We start from the raw sequence: 17,820 nt of genomic DNA, 5'->3' as shown, positions 1-17,820 counted from the left end.
TCGGTTTCAATACTCATATCGCTACAGCCCTACTCAATACATATTCAAAACAAACACTCCTGACACACACAGACACACAAACGTACACACACACACACACACACACGCACGCACACAAATAAATACACACAAACACACACACACACACACAAACAGGTGCTACCATAGTTTCCTGGCTTAGGGCACCATGACACAGTAAGTGTTCAGATTGCAAGAAAGAGATGTGTGTTTCCTGCTATGGTGCTGCATTGAGAAGATATATATATATATATATATATATATATATATATATATATATATATATATAGATATATAGATAGATAGATACTTTATTGATCCCCAGGCTCTCAGTAGCATACAGACAACACACACACATTCACTAACAGCAGAAAAAGTAATTAAAAGTATATAATATAAAAACACAACTAAGCAATAAGGACAGTAGAAGATAAAGAATATACTAAAATACAAATTATACTAACACTTAATCTAAATCAATTCTAAAAACAGTATCCACATGGTGGTGATTAATCAATCAAGAGGCGCTTGCAATGACTGAGGCAGGGACTGAGCCTGTGATTCTCTGTGCATAGTAAGGTAAGGTGCTCTGTGTGAGTGAGTGTCATGGTGATGGTGCAAATGAATAAGTCCAACAGTGCAACAGTGCAAGAATAAAGTCTATATATCTATCTATCTATCTATCTATATATATATATATATATATATATATATAACTATTTTAAGAAAAGGTATAAGTGTGGCCACAGTTCGGCTGTGGCATGGAGGGAGGGGTTATGCATATGTGCTAATCTGCTAATATAGCAAACAGTGAGGCAGAAAGACAGTGGTAAAAAGTGGCTAGTGGACAGACAGTATCCAAACATGGAGAGGGTGAAGAGGCAGACAGACTATGCAGATAAGTCTATCTCTCCTCTTCCTCTCCCTCTTTCTAGTTTATACAGGTTTTATAAAGTCTAGTTTATACAGGTTTTAAAATATTCTGATCCTCTAGTGTTCCAAATCATTTAAATGTTATTTAATAAGCATTGAACAGTTCAATGGCCCTGGGGACAAATTACTTTCTCAGTCTGTCTGTTGTGCAAGGCAGTGAGCGAAGTCTCCAGCTAATCAGGCTCTTCTGCCTAACAGTAGTGCTGTGGAGTGGGTGACACTCATTGTCCAAGATGTTGATCAGTTTGTTCAGGGTCCTTTTGTCAGATATTGAAGTGATGCACTCCAGTTCAGCTCCCACTACAGAGCTAGCTTTCCTTACCAGCCTGTCAATTCGCCCAGCATCCTTCTTCTTTGTGCTTCCTCCCCAACATACTACTGCATAGAAGAGGACGCTGGCAACAACAGACTGGTAGAACATCCTGAGGAGGTTGCTGCACACATTGAAGGACTGCAGTAGGGTTGTGCCGATGGACGATATCATGGTCCATCGTTATGGTTGTCAGGCATCACGATGGAAAGCAGCCTGGAATTTCCCGCCGCCCTCATAGTCAGCATAGATGGTAGCCTGATAACGTGGGATGCTGCATAGTACTAAGATTTTAAATGAGTGACCACGATAGTAGTCTTAAGTAGCTTTTTTGCTGGGCCCAGCGAAGGCTGGCAATGTGTAATATTCTGCTGGTTGGTGCACACGCAAGTGTTCAGATTGATTGTCTATCCGTCTTTCACAACAATTTTCTTGGAGCAGATCTTCCACACAACTTCGGTAGCCTGGTCAGTATGTCTCTCTTAGCTGTCCACTTTCATCAGGCCGTATAGCCTATTTAATACATTTGTTATTTTTTTATGTAGAACATTATAAATGTATTTCTGTACAGACATACCTATAGGCTGTTTACTACACTAACCCCCCCCCGACGATATCATCGTCCATCACAATGTTTTACTGTACACATCGTCAAATGCCAATTTAGGCGACATCGCCCAACCCTAGACTGCAGCCTCCTCAGGTGTAAGAGGAGGGGTGCAATTTCCAGTGATGGTGGGGGTACGATAGCCTGTGATGATGGAGGTGAGTGTTGCACTGGTATTGAGGGGGTGTGGGGGCTGGGGGATGACCACCTCCTTGATGTCCCTGTCAAGGCTGCCAGAGTCGTGGACACCTCAACAGGCACAGGCAAGGAGGCGTCAGGCGGGGGCAGGGCGTGAGGTGATGGTGGCTATAAAAGTATATTATATTTATATATATCTTTGATTAGACTATGTTGGGTTTTGTGGAAGAGAAAATGGACTGTTTTAGTAGTAGTATTAGGCAGTATGCAGTCAGATAGGTCACCATGGGCATATTTGGATTAGCTAGATGGATTCACAAATAAATAAATTGGCCTACATTTGACAGGATACTTGATATACAGGCTAAATGCAAATATGGCAATGTATTATATTATTTTACATTAACAAAATGTAGGAAAATAGAACTGACTGAAAATAAAGTAGGTACTGATCTTTAAAATCCTGGTTCCTGTAGCCTAAATGTTGTCAGTCATTCTTAATATTCGCAATTGGTGCACTGGCATGTTTAAGTGTTAGCTGCAGTGTAATGTTAGATTATGTGTAAATTAAGAACTGACTGTGCGCCCACATTTTTGTCTGTGCTCCTAAATTTTGGAACTTGGAAACTTGGGCGCACAAGTGCTCCTGCTAAAAAATGTTGTGGCTATCTTTAATAATGCCTTTCTTTTTTGACAAGGAAGATCATAGATTCAAAACAAAATAGGCACACACAAACATTGGAGTCATAAACAGACCAACATATGAATTAAAACATCATCAGATCCTGTGAACCGAGACGGGAAATGTAACGTGGAACCAACACGTGAAAATAATATTTTAACATTACCATTTTGCTGGGGTGATGGGGGTCCATCTTCCACCTCCAATGTCGGGAATGACAGAAAAAGTTTGAGAACCACTGGTCTAATCCAGTGTTTTTCAACCTGTTTTGTGCCACGGCACACTTTTGACACTTAAAATGTCCCACGGCACACTAACATCCTATGTGAAGAAGTAATAAACATACCATAGCCTAAAATTTCAAATAATACACAGATATGGCCTTATTTTGGCTTCTATGCAAGACCTGCTCAATAAAACAAGCGCCCTCTGTTTCATTTGTAGGTGACTATATCTAATTTAATTGTTATGAACTAGATATGTGATGATTCTGTGAATACTGAATATGGGGCCCCCGTTGTACAATGCCTGCATACCACAAATAGTGCAATCATACAATCAACGAGAGCATGTGGTTATCAATTCTTTGATGCAACAGTTGCTTTTCTGGACCAGTGAGTGACATTTGGGTAATTTTCTGCGGCACACCTGGTGATCTCTCACGGCACACTAGTGTGCCCCGACACAGTGGTTGAAAAACACTGGTCTAATCCATCACATCATGTCTCGCTGGGATGTGTAAAGAAGCTTTTGGCTCATAATTTAATAACTGATTTTATTGGGTAAATGTTCTCACTGTTAGATTCTTTAACATGCTTTGGTCAATGAATGTCCCAAAGAATATCTGGGTTCATTGAATTCAACATAGAGTTTTAGAACCTTGAATTGTTGCGGAATGGAATGTTTTGTTAAAATCTTCAAAAAACTCACACCTTTAAAGTGCTCATTATACTCGCCGTTCCTGACCTGTCGTGCGACAGTGGGACGTCATGGGATCACCGTGACTATTTATACTCGTGCGTGGTGGTCGCAACACTAGTAGCAGTCGTCTCCTGAACGGAGGTGTCGCAACTGAGGAAAGGCTACCGACTTTGCTATATGGACTACAAGAAGAAGACACGCACAAACAATGGCTGTACTGGCAGCAGCATTGACGTCAATATCAACTGTGGCTGAGATGATATTGGAGTCAATGGATGAGGAAGAACAGCTGCTTTTGAGCCTGCTTGCAAAGAAACGAAGAAAAAGAAGGTGGAACGTTCGTCCTTTGAATAACGGCAGACATAAGTGTGGTGAGTTCAGTATCCTCCTGACACAAATGAGGAAGATAGACGAAGAGAAGCACTTTGAGTACTTCAGAACGTCCGCACACTGATTCGATGACCTACTTCATCGGATCAAGCCTCAAGGCACACCTGCTTGGAAAGCTTGCCCTCTTCCTGATTAGGTGCGCCGCTGAAAAAAAAATAGAGTGGTGCACGATCTCTGGTTGCTCACTTTAAATCCTGGCGCGCCAGCGAGATCTACGTCATTTTGACGTCACATTGTCACGTGACAGGTCGGGAACGCCGACTGTAAACGAGCCATAATGGTCCCTAGGAAGGTGCTGGTCTTCTTTAGTGAGTCATATTTGTTTTGAGACTGGTCAGGCATGTTGTGGGGATGTGACTGGAATCTATTCAACTTAGTCGACGGCAATTGTTTTAGTCGACGTGTGTTTTAGTCAACATTTTTGGTCTCCCGTCTCAAATGGCTTAACTCCGGAGCATTTAGAGCTAGTCTTTACTGTTTGTTAACTCTTAAGAAGTACAATGACTGTCTTTGGATGTTAAACAGGCTAATTAGACTTTGGCAGTAATGTTTTAAACCCCGCCATGCACGCAAGTGTAAACGCAGTATAGCTGCGTGCCTGCCTGCTTTCAGCGCGATTCATTATTAGGCAGAGCTAAGTGCAAGCTAAGCATAGTAGGCTAGTCCAAACTCTGACTAATATGGTATACTGTAGCCTAATGGAAACGTATGCTTAAATTGTTAATACAAAAAAAAAAACACCCTTGCATCTGTGGGCCGGTGGGCCGACGGCCTCAGTGTCAGAAAGTATAACGAGTGTAATGAATTGCTTTACTGCATTCAAATACACACGCCAATATTATTTAAATATTCAAATCTCTTTTACAAGGGAGCCCTGGGGCTACACTGTTTTATGTTTTGGCCCTTCAATTGAGTTCAAAACAAAATGGACACAACAAAAAAACAACAAAAACACTTGATTTATTTTTTTAATTAGTCGACTAATCAAAAAATGATATGAAAGATTAGTGGTTAGAAAATGAGTGGTTAGCGGCAGCACTACTGATCTCCTCAGGTGGTCGTGAGGGAGCAGACACCCCAACACATTCGGCTGGTCAGTCACGTGTGAGTTTGCATTCCTGGTGAGTCATCTGGCGTTTGCTTTTATCCAGAGCCACTTACAAATGAGGCACAATGCAAGCAAAGAGAGGAGGGAGGGAGAGAGTGCATGGAAGAGCACGCACACACACGCACACACACACACACACGCACACACAACATACACATACACCCCCCCCCCCCCCCCAGCCCCGGCCCCGTTCCAATACATCCTTCTCAGGATCAATAACTCTATAGCAGCCGTCACCTGGCAACAAGGTTCCGTCGCCAATGCTGGTGCTCATGTCAGAATATTCCGCTGGGTAGGTAATGCAGAACGCTTCAGAGACCAGCTGGACATATGGGCTCTCAGACACCAAAGAGAGAGAGAGAGAGAGAGAGAGAGGGAGAGAGAGAGGCCATTTGTGGCTGCAAAATTTGTAGCAGCCTGCCATAACCTGAAGGACAGCCAGTAAGGCTACAACCACCAGCAATGTTGTATATTTGTTTTTATTATTAGAATTGTCCTTCTATGTCTTCTATGTCTATTTTTATGTCCTCTTATATGTTCATTTCACAATTCTCAAAACATTTATTTGTGTACATGTAATTGAGCTTGATGTTCCTGAAACATTCATGCAAATAAAGCATTCTTGAATTGAAATTGAATTGAATTGAGAGAATTGAGAGAGAGGGAGACACAGATAGAGAGAGAGAGAGAGAGAGAGGGAGACACAGAGAGAGAGAGAGAGGGAACACAGAGAGAGAGAGAGAGAGAGAGGGAACACAAGGAGGGTAAGGCAGGGGAGGGAAGTTCAATTAAACGGTGGGGGAGAGAGCTGAATGGAATATGTTTTCTCCCAAATGAGTATGACAGCATCATTATATATATATATATATAGAAAGAGACAGAAAGAAGGAGAGAGAGGGAGGGAAAGAGAGAGAGAAGGAGAGGGAGGGAGGGAAAGGTAGAGAGAGGCTGTAATTGTGGTGTATAATGACCATGCCACTGTGTGTGTGTGTGTGTGTCAGCCGTGAAGGTGGCTGGATTCCTGTCTGTTCATCTCTGCTGACCAGAGGGCAGCTGAGATGAGTCAAAGGGCTGATTGCACTCTAAACACGTCCCTCACTACACTCCCGTCAGCTCCATCCGTTAAAGGATTAGTCCTCAATCCTCAACAGAAGGAGACTTGCTCCATCAGTCAGAGGCTCAGTCCTCAATCCTCAACATAACAAGACCTTCTCCATCAGTCAGAGACAGTCCTCAATCCTCAACATAATAACACTTTCTCCATCCGTTAAAGGATTAGTCCTCAATCAACATAATGACACTTTCTCCACCTGCTAAAAGGATTAGTCCTCAATCCTCAACAGAACAAGACTTGCTCCATCAGTCAGAGGCTCAGTCCTCAATCCTCAACATAACAAGACCTTCTCCATCCATCAAAGGATTAGTCCTCAATCAACATAATGACACTTTCTCCATCTGTTAAAGGATTAGTCCTCAATCCTCAACAGAACGAGACTTGCTCCATCAGTCAGAGACTTAATACTCAGTCCTCAATCCTGTAACAAGGGCTGTTCTGTCAGTTAACAAGACCTGTTCTGCCATCCTCTAGCTTTTAAATGTGCAGTCCTCCATGTGGATGAAAAATGGTTGATATTTAAACCCAACAGCCAATAAATTCCTTCGGTCAGGGCTCCTGAGGCAATGCTGTTGATTGGATAGAATATCATATTGATCTGCGTTATTCACTTTTCCATGCTGTTGATTGGATAGAAAATCATATTGATCTGTGCTATTCACTTTTCCATGTACAGGGCCGGGGCTGTGAGTGAGATTTTGAGTGTGAACACTAAACAGGCAGACAGAGGGAATGTGAGTAGAATTCATCTGATTTTGACAAAACAGTCTAGTAACTCATAATCAATGGCTTTGCCTTTAAGTGACTGGATTGGAGGGACCTCATTCTCCACCAAGGCTCTTTGGATGGGAATAAAAAACGCGGCGATGATTTAATTAGATCCCTGCCAGTCCTAGGGCTGCGTCCACTCCGAGCCTGTCAATGATGGGAGCCTGGCCGGCAAGAGACACAACGGCCAGTTGTGTAACGTGAGAGCGTAGCGACGCCGAGCCATTCACAGCACGGTTGTAAACTGAGTAAGCCTGTAATTGGAGTGTTTTGCTCTTGAGGGTGAGTGGTGTGTGTGTGTGTGTGTGTGAACAGCCATTCCAGGGTGTCAAGGGGGTGTGGAGATGGCTACCCCAGATTGGCTCAGATGGTCCTTCAGGAGAGAAGGATGAATGGAGGAAGAGAGAGAGAGTGAAAGAGAGTGTGAGAGAGAGAATGAAGAGAAAGAGAGAGAGAGTGAAAGAGAGTGTGATAGAGAGATAAGAGAGAGAGAGAGAGAAGAGATAGAGAGAGAAGAGAAAGAGAGAGAGAGAGAAGAGATAGAGAGAGAGAAGAGAGAGAGAAGAGATAGAGATAGAGAGAGAGAGAAGAGATAGAGAGAGAGAAAAGAGAAAGAGAGAGAGAAGAGATAGAGAGAGAGGTAGAGAAAGAATCAAGGATAGTGGTAGAGCCTCTTATATTACACAATTGTATTATTTCTTCCACATCATTAAAACAATATGGACACAATATTAAAAATCTTCATACAACAGCCTACAAACTCACATGCATGATACTACCCACGCACTTTAAAAAACATCTGCCCCTCACCCCTAATCTCCCACAGCAACCACTCTTCACCACATACAGCTGGAAAAGACATGATGCCATTAACCATTTCATAATAGCAGACAATGGAGTGGTCAAAGCAGCAAATATGGGGAGAAAGCAGGAGGTGGGAGGTGGAGAGAGCAGGAGGTGGAGAGAGGAGGAGGTGGAGAGAGCAGGAGGAGGAGAGAGCAGGAGGAGTAGAGAGCAGAAGGTGTAGAGAGCAGGAGGAGGAGAGAGAAGGAGGTGTAGAGAGCATGAGGAGGAGAGAGCAGGAGGTGTAGAGAGCAGGAGGTGGGAGGTGTAGAGAGCAGGAGGTGAGAGGTGTAGAGAGCAGGAGGTGTAGAGAGCAGGAGGAGGAGAGAGCAGGAGGTGGGAGGTGTAGAGAGCAGGAGGTGGAGAGAGCAGGAGGTGGGAGGTGTAGAGAGCAGGAGGTGAGAGGTGTAGAGAGCAGGAGGTGTAGAGAGCAGGAGGTGTAGAGAGCAGGAGGTGGGAGGTGTAGAGAGCAGGAGGTGGAGAGAGCAGGAGGAGAGAGCAGGAGGTGGAGAGAGCAGGAGGTGGAGAAAGCAGGAGAGAGCAGGAGGTGGGAGGTGTAGAGAGCAGGAGGTGAGAGGTGTAGAGAGCAGGAGGTGTAGAGAGCAGGAGGTGGGAGGTGTAGAGAGCAGGAGGTGAGAGGTGTAGAGAGCAGGAGGTGGAGAGAGCAGGAGGTGGGAGGTGTAGAGAGCAGGAGGTGTAGAGAGCAGGAGGTGGAGAGAGCAGGAGGAGAGAGCAGGAGGTGGGAGGTGGAGAGAGCAGGAGGTGTAGAGAGCAGGAGGTGGAGAGAGCAGGAGGAGAGAGCAGGAGGTGGGAGGTGTAGAGAGCAGAAGGTGGAGAGAGCAGGAGGAGAGAGCAGGAGGTGGAGAAAGCAGGAGGTGTAGTAGGAGCAGTCAGAGTGTCCGAGATCCAAAGAACTGAATTTGAATCAGTAAATTTGATGACTGTGACTGTTCATGCTCCCTCACTCTCACAGTACCACGTGTGTATTGGCTCATTCACATGTAACAGCGTTAATATTGATTTAAACACATCTTGATTTAGATAGTTGATCATGCACACACACACACACACACAATCACACTAACACAAACGTGCGCACTGAGTGAAAGATTACAGCTGGACTGGGTATGAGCAAGTCCACAGAGTAACAGAGATCAGAGGTCATTCACGGCCACTACGCAGGTGACTCTGTGTGTGAAGTGGCAGCGCCTAGCAACGCCTAGCAACTCTGGAGGCGACAGGACTCTCTCCTCCCCTCAGCAGGGACACGGCTTGCCAGACATTCTAGAGTGATGGCGCAAGACAGAGTGTTTGTACAAGTGTGGAATGTGGCACGGGTGGAAAGTCAGTGGCTGGGCGAGGCGATGTCGGCGTGGCGACAAACAAAATACAGAACCAAACAGAACGCAGATGTGAGTGAGTGATTCCTTTTGTGGAAAACAGCGTTGAGAAGTCCCACTGAGAGCTGAGCAGACAAACACGACTCGAAGCACCACAAACATGACATAAATAAGAATAAGAGACAAAACAATCCCAACCCGACTAACGAGATGTGTGGAGGACATACGTCCTGGACACAAACAAGCCCCCACGCTGGGCAGGATGTGGAAAAGGAGCCTAATGCTCAAAAGGTCATGACCATGATAACCCCCCCACACACACACACACACCCCCACCCCTCCCCTCTCATCCCCCTCTCATCCCCCTCTCTCTGAAGTCTGGTATTTGTTTTCCTGCGTGGCTGTCAGACGTGACTAAAGGTCGCAGTGGCTCTGCAGGGAAAAAAACAAACTCAGAGGGATGGGGCACCTGAGCTGTGATTGGATAGACTAGACGGGCATCCTGAGCTGTGATTGGATGGACTAGACGGGCACCCATCTCTCACTGACCAGACGGGCATCCTGAGCTGTGATTGGATAGACTAGACGGGCATCCTGAGCTGTGATTGGATAGACTAGACGGATATCCTGAGTTGTGATTGGCAGGAATTGGCATCCTGAGGTACAATTGGCCAAACTAGCCTGGCATCCTGACTTGTAATTGGCTAGGCTAGACTAGCATCATGAGCTGTGATTGGCTAGACTGACATCCTGAGGTATGATTGGCTAGAGACTAGACTGGCATCTGGACCTGTCATTGGCAGGGGTAGGTAGAGAAGGGTGGATGATGTGAAGAGAGGGAGGGGGTAGGTGGAGAAGGGTGGATGATGTGAAGAGAGGGAGGGGGGTAGGTGGAGAAGGGTGGATGATGTGAAGAGAGGGAGGGGGGTAGGTGGAGAAGGGTGGATGTGTGGGGGGAGGGAGGGGGGTAGGTGGAGAAGGGTGGATGATGTGAAGAGAGGGAGGGGGGTAGTGTGGAGAAGGTGGATGTGTGGAGTCAGTTATTGTGCTGCTGCATCTGGTCTCTAATGCGTTTGCTAACCCAGAATGATGGAGGTGTCAGAGGCCTCGGATTAATGCACTGAAGGAACTCCCCATCTTCCTGGCGCTCCCTCTCTCTCTCTTTCCCTCTCTCCCTCTCTCCCTCTCTCTCCATTTCAATTTGTTTTTATTTGTTCACTTCAGTTTCTTTTACCATCTGTCTCTCTCTTTCTCTCTCTCCCTCCCTTATTCTCTATCTCTGCCTCTCTCTCTCTCTCTCTCCCTCCCTTATTCTCTATCTGCCTCTCTCTCTTTCTCTCTCTCCCTCCCTTATTCTCTATCTGCCTCTCTCTCGGTTTCACTATTCTTTCTCTCCCCCCTTCTTCTCTTTTTCTCATTTTCTCTCTCTTCCTCTATTTTCTCTGTCCTCTCTTCTCCGCTGTCTCTCAGACTGTGTGTGAGGACTGTAATTGAGTGTGTCCGCCCACCTCTCTGCAGCAGAGACAGCCAGGAACACACACACACACACTCACACACACACACACACACACACACATACACACACACACACACACACACACACACACACACACGGATTTGCTTCTGCCGCATTGCCTCCATTCCATAACTACACAACAAGAAGCCATAAAAAGCTCTTTTCTCCTCACGGCTGGTTTGCGTGGTTTCTTGCATCCCCTCCCTCTTAAACACACACACACGCACACACACACGCGCACACACACACACACGCTGATCCCCCACACCACGATCTCCCTCTAGCTCAGCTCTCATCACAGCTCTCAAAGTACCTCAGTAATTCTCCCCAATGCTAAATAAAAAGTCACTAATATACACACACACACACACACACATCCCTGTACTCTTACCCTCATTGTTATGGTTAGTTTATGTTCCCACTCTCTCTGCTGGTTCTCTCTCTCACATTATACACACACCTAGGGCTGGGCGATATGGACCAAAACTGATATCCCGATATTTTGGGGCTGATTGGCGATATACGATATCGATACGATATTGATATTTCAAACAGAAAGAGCGAAGTGCTTGGTATATTCACTCAACACAACAATTATGACAACACAGCCAGTTTTAATTATATTCATTTCAGACTGCTCTAACAGAGCTGTGCAAAAAAGTGTAAACAATAACATAGGCCTACAACAGGCATAGGCTACAGTTGCTCTGATAAAGCTGTGCAAATAACAAAAGACCAAAAGTTGACCCTGACTGACAACGCAGGCCTACATTGTACTGCACAATGCAATAGGCTATTTTGGGCACAACAATATTGAAAAAACCTGCAGTTTTGTCACACAATGCAGTTTTTTTACCTGTAAGGGTTTGATAGGGCCTAGATGACAAGCAAATGTAGACTATGATGGCCTAGACATGTTGCCATCAACAACAAAAATAGTTTTAAACAATTAGGCTACTTAAACAACGTAACTGAGTCACTCATCAAGAGTGTGATAGACGCTACCGTTGTTTTGTATGCGTTCATTTTTGCATGTTTCTGTTCGTAAGAAAAATCACTATGCACGATTGAATGGGGTTTCAGGAATCATAAAAAATGATGCCCTAACTGCTCGCGAGTCGCGTGCATATCCTCTTAATAAAATCAGCGTGTACGTTGTCTCCCTGAGGACTAGATCTGCTACTCGCTAAACGCAAGCATTCATCGGTGTATTTAAATTAGCTAGGCTATGTACCAAAAATGACATTTTATCGTGAGTCGAACAGCTGTAAACAGTGTTGTAACTTACATCTGCGTGTACAAAACCGCTTGGAGCTCCAGTGGAATTTTGATTTCACAACGAGAATTCTCGGTCTAGCCGTTGATGTGCCGACGGAATAGGCATCAGCACCAACCTCTGATCAAGGTAAACAAAATCTGACTCCGTGTCCGTCATGTTTGAAAGTTTGTAGTGCTGCGAGGGAGAACGTGCACACGCAAGGGGCGCAGTTGAGCAGAGCTGCGGCTATCTGAATGGTCTGAACACAGAAGAGCAAGTGGCTTTGATAAAATGGCCCATTATTTGACATAATACCGGTATTACGATATTGTCTCAACTACATATCGTTTTCAAAAATATATCGGTCGTAGTCGTAATACCGATATATCGCCCAGCCCTACACACACCATTACTGCATAGTTCAGTTGGTATGCATGCACTTATGAAAACACACACTTATGAAAATACACACTCTTAGTCAATATGTATTAGCATTGCGCTCTGATGAGCGTCTACTATGTGGGCCCTCCATCAACACTGTGTGTGTGTGTGTGTGTGATATGTGCATACTGTGTGTGTGTGTGTGTGTGTGATATGTGCATACTGTGTCATATGTGTGTGTGTGATATGTGCATACTGTGTGATATGTGTGTGTGTGTGTGTTTGCTCACTCGTGCTTCACCTCGTGCTTAACAAGGCCGCTCTAGAGCCCAGGAGTATAAATACATATAAGATAAGCTTTCAGTGGTAGTGTATCAGGCCTGTGTTACAGTGCACAGTCACAGTGACGCTGCAAGTGTCAGACATAGGGGATATCCGGAGATATTGACAGCAGTCTCTATCCTCACTGACGCTGTGTGATTGTAACCACAGACACACACACATGCACATACACACACGCACGCACACACACACACACACACTGACTTGACTGTGAGTATATGGCTGGGGACATATTTTCTTTGAGCAGAACACAGGCAAGATTTTGTTCACAATACAGATGTTGTGTTGTGTACACAAACATATCTTGACTTTCCCCCTGGGGTTCAATATCTATCAAAATCAAGTATCTATCTATATGTGGACGCTTGTTTAAAAAGCAAGTATATTCCCCACTTAAAGGAAAACATAGATCTCTTGTGTAACATATGTGGACGCTTGTTTAAAAAGCAAGTATATTCCCCCATTAAAGGAAAACATAGATCACTTGTGTACACAAACATATGTGGACGCTTGTTCAAAAAGCAAGTATATTCCCCGATTAAAGGAAAACATAGATCTCTTGTGTACACAAGCATATGTGGACGCTTGTTCAAAAAGCAAGTATATTCCCCGATTAAAGGAAAACATAGATCTCTTGTGTACACAAACATATGTGGACGCTTGTTTAAAAAGCAAGTATATTCCCCCATTAAAGGAAAACATAGATCTCTTGTGTACACAAACATATGTGGACGCTTGTTCAAAAAGCAAGTATATTCCCCGATTAAAGGAAAACATAGATCTCTTGTGTACACAAACATATGTGGACGCTTGTTCAAAAAGCAAGTATATTCCCCCATTAAAGGAAAACATAGATCTCTTGTTTTGTCGATGTCACCGAGTACTGTCGATAGGAAATAAAACAAAATAAATCGGTGCTACCTACAGTAGGTCAAGGGGCTGCAGAAATCAGCTCGAGCAGCCAGGCAGCTACAGCGTTGCACTCTGGGATGTTTTGAGATGCACCTGTATTTCATTTCAGTTATATTCGTGATTTGTTTTGCAATACAATTTTTCAGTCAAGTCAAGCTTCCATTCAGTAATATCCAAATTTGGATTACTGCTGATTGGTGAGCATGCCTAGTGCACAAGAAGCACAGCAAGGTTGCAAGGTTCACGATTAATTCACACAGCCTTTGCGGATAGCTAATTGCATTATCGATTTAAAATCGATTAATTGTGCAGCCCTCACTTCCCTCTTCACAGGAAGGGGAGGAGCCCTGGACAGCCCTCACTTCCCTCTTCACAGGAAGGGGAGGAGCCCTGGACAGCCCTCACTTCCCTCTTCACAGGAAGGGGAGGAGCCCTGAGATAAAGGAACCGCTCTCCTCTAGGTGCTTGATGTCATCGCAAGTTGAAGGACATCAAGTCGATTGATCAAGTTCAAGTTGGGCTTGAGACATATTTATATGTTATGAGCTAAATAGAATCAAATTGAATTGTTTAAAAGATAACCACTGATTTATGTTATGTGTACTGTATATAAGAGTTACTGTGAGCGTTTTGGTCTCAGTTAGTTTGTGGGGGTGAGAGGATGAATAGAGATATTACTACAGGTCTGAATTAGTGTTAAAAGTCTTGGATGTGATCTATTTTTGTTTGTTTAGAGTGTGTTCTAAGCTGTTGGATAAAAATGGACACAAGTTTAAGGGAAGCTCTCTGGAGCCCAGCGGACAAGTGAAGCCAAGGGCATATTCCACACACACTAATGCGCTGTTTGAAAGCTCATGAGGCAGTTCAAGAAATACATCTTTAAATATTTATCCTGGATATTTGTGAAACATTTCTTCTGAACAGAGCCGACTTTGCTTTGTCTCATGTGTCCAGGGGGAGTGTGCTGCGGTGTGCTGAGCGCTGTGCTGAGTGTGTGCTGCGGTGCGGTGCGGTGCGGTGGTGGACCTATTTTGGGAGAAGACTGGCACCAAACGGAGCTGAAAAGAGGAAGAGGAAGAAGAGGAAGTGAGAAACAAGATGGAGTCTGTGGCACTGGAACACTCTCCCACCGTCGACGAGCTGGTGGACGCCTGCATCCAGGCCTTTGGTGAGGGAAATCATTAGTGACGCTAACACACACACACACACACACACACACACACACACACATACACACACACAAACAAACAAAGTCAAAGAGAGACGGAGACAAAAGCACAGACATGAATTGAGGCAGACACAGACAGACATGCAGTTTGCACCACAGACAGACATGTTTACACCACAGACACAGACAGACATGTTTACACCACAGACAGACATGTTTGCACCACAGACACAAGCACATACATGAATTGAGGCAGACACAGACAGACGTGCAGTTTGCACCACAGACAGACATGTTTACACCACAGACACGGACAGACATGTTTGCACCACAGACACAGACAGACATGTTTGCACCACAGACAGACATGTTTGCACCACAGACAGACATGTTTGCGCCACATACACATACAGACATGTTTGCACCACAGACACATACATACATGTTTACACCACAGACAGACATGTTTGCACCACAGACGCAGACATGTTTGCACCACAGACAGACATGTTTGCACCGCAGACACAGACAGACATGTTTACACCACAGACAGACATGTTTACACCACAGACACAGACAGACATGTTTGCACCACAGACAGACATGTTTACACCACAGACACAGACAGACATGTTTGCACCACAGACACAGACAGACATGTTTACACCACATACACAGACAGACATGTTTGCACCACAGACATACATGTTTACACCACAGACACAGACAGACATGTTTGCACCACAGACACAGACATACATGTTTACACCACAGACAGACATGTTTACACCACAGACACAGACAGACATGTTTGCACCACAGACAGACATGTTTACACCACAGACGCATGCATGCATGTTTACACCACAGACATACATGTTTGCACCACAGACGCAGACATGTTTGCACCACAGACACAGACAGACATGTTTGCACCACAGACACAGACAGACATGTTTACACCACAGACAGACATGTTTACACCACAGACACAGACAGACATGTTTGCACCACAGACAGACATGTTTGCACCACTGATGTATTTTGCTTTTTTATATTCCTGGTGTAATGGCTATATATTTCACACAATGTATGAAACAATGGTGATATTTCATATGTATTGTGTGTAAGGACACAGGCTTTCTCTGAGCTGTTGATGTTGACTCTCTTGTGATATACGTAAAGCAACATTGTCAATCAACATGAGCATGACGAACTGGCATCCCTTTAAAAACATGTTGTTGGTGAGGTGGTTCAACATTATTTCGATCCCTTCTACAGCATGTTGTTGATGAGGTGGTGTCAGCGTCAGCATTATTTCCAATAGAAAGTGGATGTGGTCAGGCCGAGGGAGTCCTGGTTTTAGTGGCTCTCTGGAAACAAACAAATCTTGTGCTAAAGATTAGTCAGTCCTGTTCTGCTTCTCACATGCCATTAGAGGGAGTTTGGTGTGTGTGTGTGTGTGTGTGTGTGTGTGTGTGTGTGTGTGTGTGTGTGTATGTATAGATATGTGTTTGTGTGTAGATGTGTGTGTTTGTGTTTGTTTGTGTATGTGTTTGTTCTTGTGTTTGTGTTTGTTTTTATGTTTGTTTTTGTGTGTGTGTGATGTGTGTATGTTGGAGCCCTGCTAGTATGATCCTCTTTACAGAGTTCAATTGGTTCAGTGTTAATATTTCTGAGTTGTATATTTGACTCCTGGGTGTTGATATCAGCAGAGTTGTAAGTGTCGGGCTGTTTCCCTGGCCAAATGGCTAGTGATTTTTCTCTTAAGTTGCATCTAGTTTCATCACTCATCTTGACATGAAGCAACAGGAACGCAACACCATCAATGCGTATCAAAGCAAAAGGAACCGCAACAGCATAAGCATAGATCTGTTAGTGGAACTGAATATCTAACATGTTTTCATCTTTGATTATTAGTATTATTATCTGGACATCATAATTAGTAACAGTCTGTTCACAGTACAACATCATGTGCTAGGAGCAATAAGCTCGGCTGCTGGGATGATGGTGATCTGATTAATTGATTGCGATGGATTATGACTGATGACTAATTGAATGTAATTGATTACAAATTGCTTAATTGAACATTCATTTTGAATTTGGGAAAGGAAAGGAACATATCTTGTGTCCCCACACATCACACACAAACAGTGATGAGAATAATAACTCATCACTGCCTGGTCTTTAGTATTCGTGGGGCGTAAGGTTATGGAAGACAACAACTCATATCTGTGATTTAAACAAACATAAAACACTGTAATAATCACATATTATGTGTGTGTGTGTGTGTGTGTGTGTGTGTGTGTGTGTGTGTGTGTGTGTTTGCAGATGAGGAGGGGGCAGTGATGGACTCATCTGTGGTGCGCATGTTTCTTATGATGCATCCGTGGTATCTGCCCTCCACGGAGCTGGCCAAGAAACTGCTGCTCAAGTATCCTTCACAACCACACCAGTGAAGGAGTGAATGCTTCTGTGAGGAGTGAAGGAGTGAATGCTTCTGTGAGGAGTGAAGGAGTGAATGCTTCTGTGAGGAGTGAATGAATGAGTGAATGCTTCTGTGAGGAGTGAAGGAGTGAATGAATGTTTCAGTGAGGAGTGAATGAATGAATGAATGTTTCAGTGAGGAATGAATGAGTGAATTCTTCTGTGTGGAGTAAAAGTGAATGTTTCAGTGAGGAGCCAACGAGTGAATGTTTCAGTGAGGAGTGAACGAGTGAGGAGAGAACGAGTGAATGTTTCAGTGAGGAGTGAACGAGTGAGGAGAGAACGAGTGAATGTTTCAGTGAGGAGTGAACGAGTGAGGAGAGAACGAGTGAATGTTTCAGTGAGGAGTGAACGAGTGAATGTTTCAGTGAGGAGCCAACGAGTGAATGTTTCAGTGAGGAGTGAACGAGTGAGGAGAGAATGAGTGAATGTTTCAGTGAGGAGTGAACGAGTGAATGTTTCAGTGAGTAGTGAACGAGTGAATGCTTCCTAACAGACGACTCAGATCGCAGGAGGAGGGATGCACAGACGACGTGAGGTCCCAGATATGCCATCTCGTCAAGTAAGACCCACACACACACACA

General features: G+C 44.3%; 1 protein-coding gene across 1 annotated transcript in view; it reads left to right on the top strand.

Annotated features, from left to right (window-relative positions):
• Positions 1–13,797: 13,797 nt before the first annotated feature.
• LOC121720050 (RAS guanyl-releasing protein 2-like) overlaps positions 13,798–17,820 on the top strand; it is a 9,116-nt gene continuing 5,093 nt past the window's right edge. Inside the window, exons 1-3 of the mRNA XM_042105882.1 lie at positions 13,798–14,749; positions 17,081–17,183; positions 17,742–17,798. Coding sequence (XP_041961816.1) covers positions 14,680–14,749; positions 17,081–17,183; positions 17,742–17,798 — 230 coding nt within the window. The 5' untranslated portion in view covers positions 13,798–14,679. The remainder of the gene's footprint in view (positions 14,750–17,080; positions 17,184–17,741; positions 17,799–17,820) is intronic.

The sequence above is a fragment of the Alosa sapidissima genome, chromosome 10, assembly GCF_018492685.1.
Source record: "Alosa sapidissima isolate fAloSap1 chromosome 10, fAloSap1.pri, whole genome shotgun sequence".
Taxonomy (NCBI): Eukaryota; Metazoa; Chordata; class Actinopteri; order Clupeiformes; family Clupeidae; genus Alosa; species Alosa sapidissima.
This window is presented reverse-complemented; position numbering and strand designations above follow the sequence as displayed.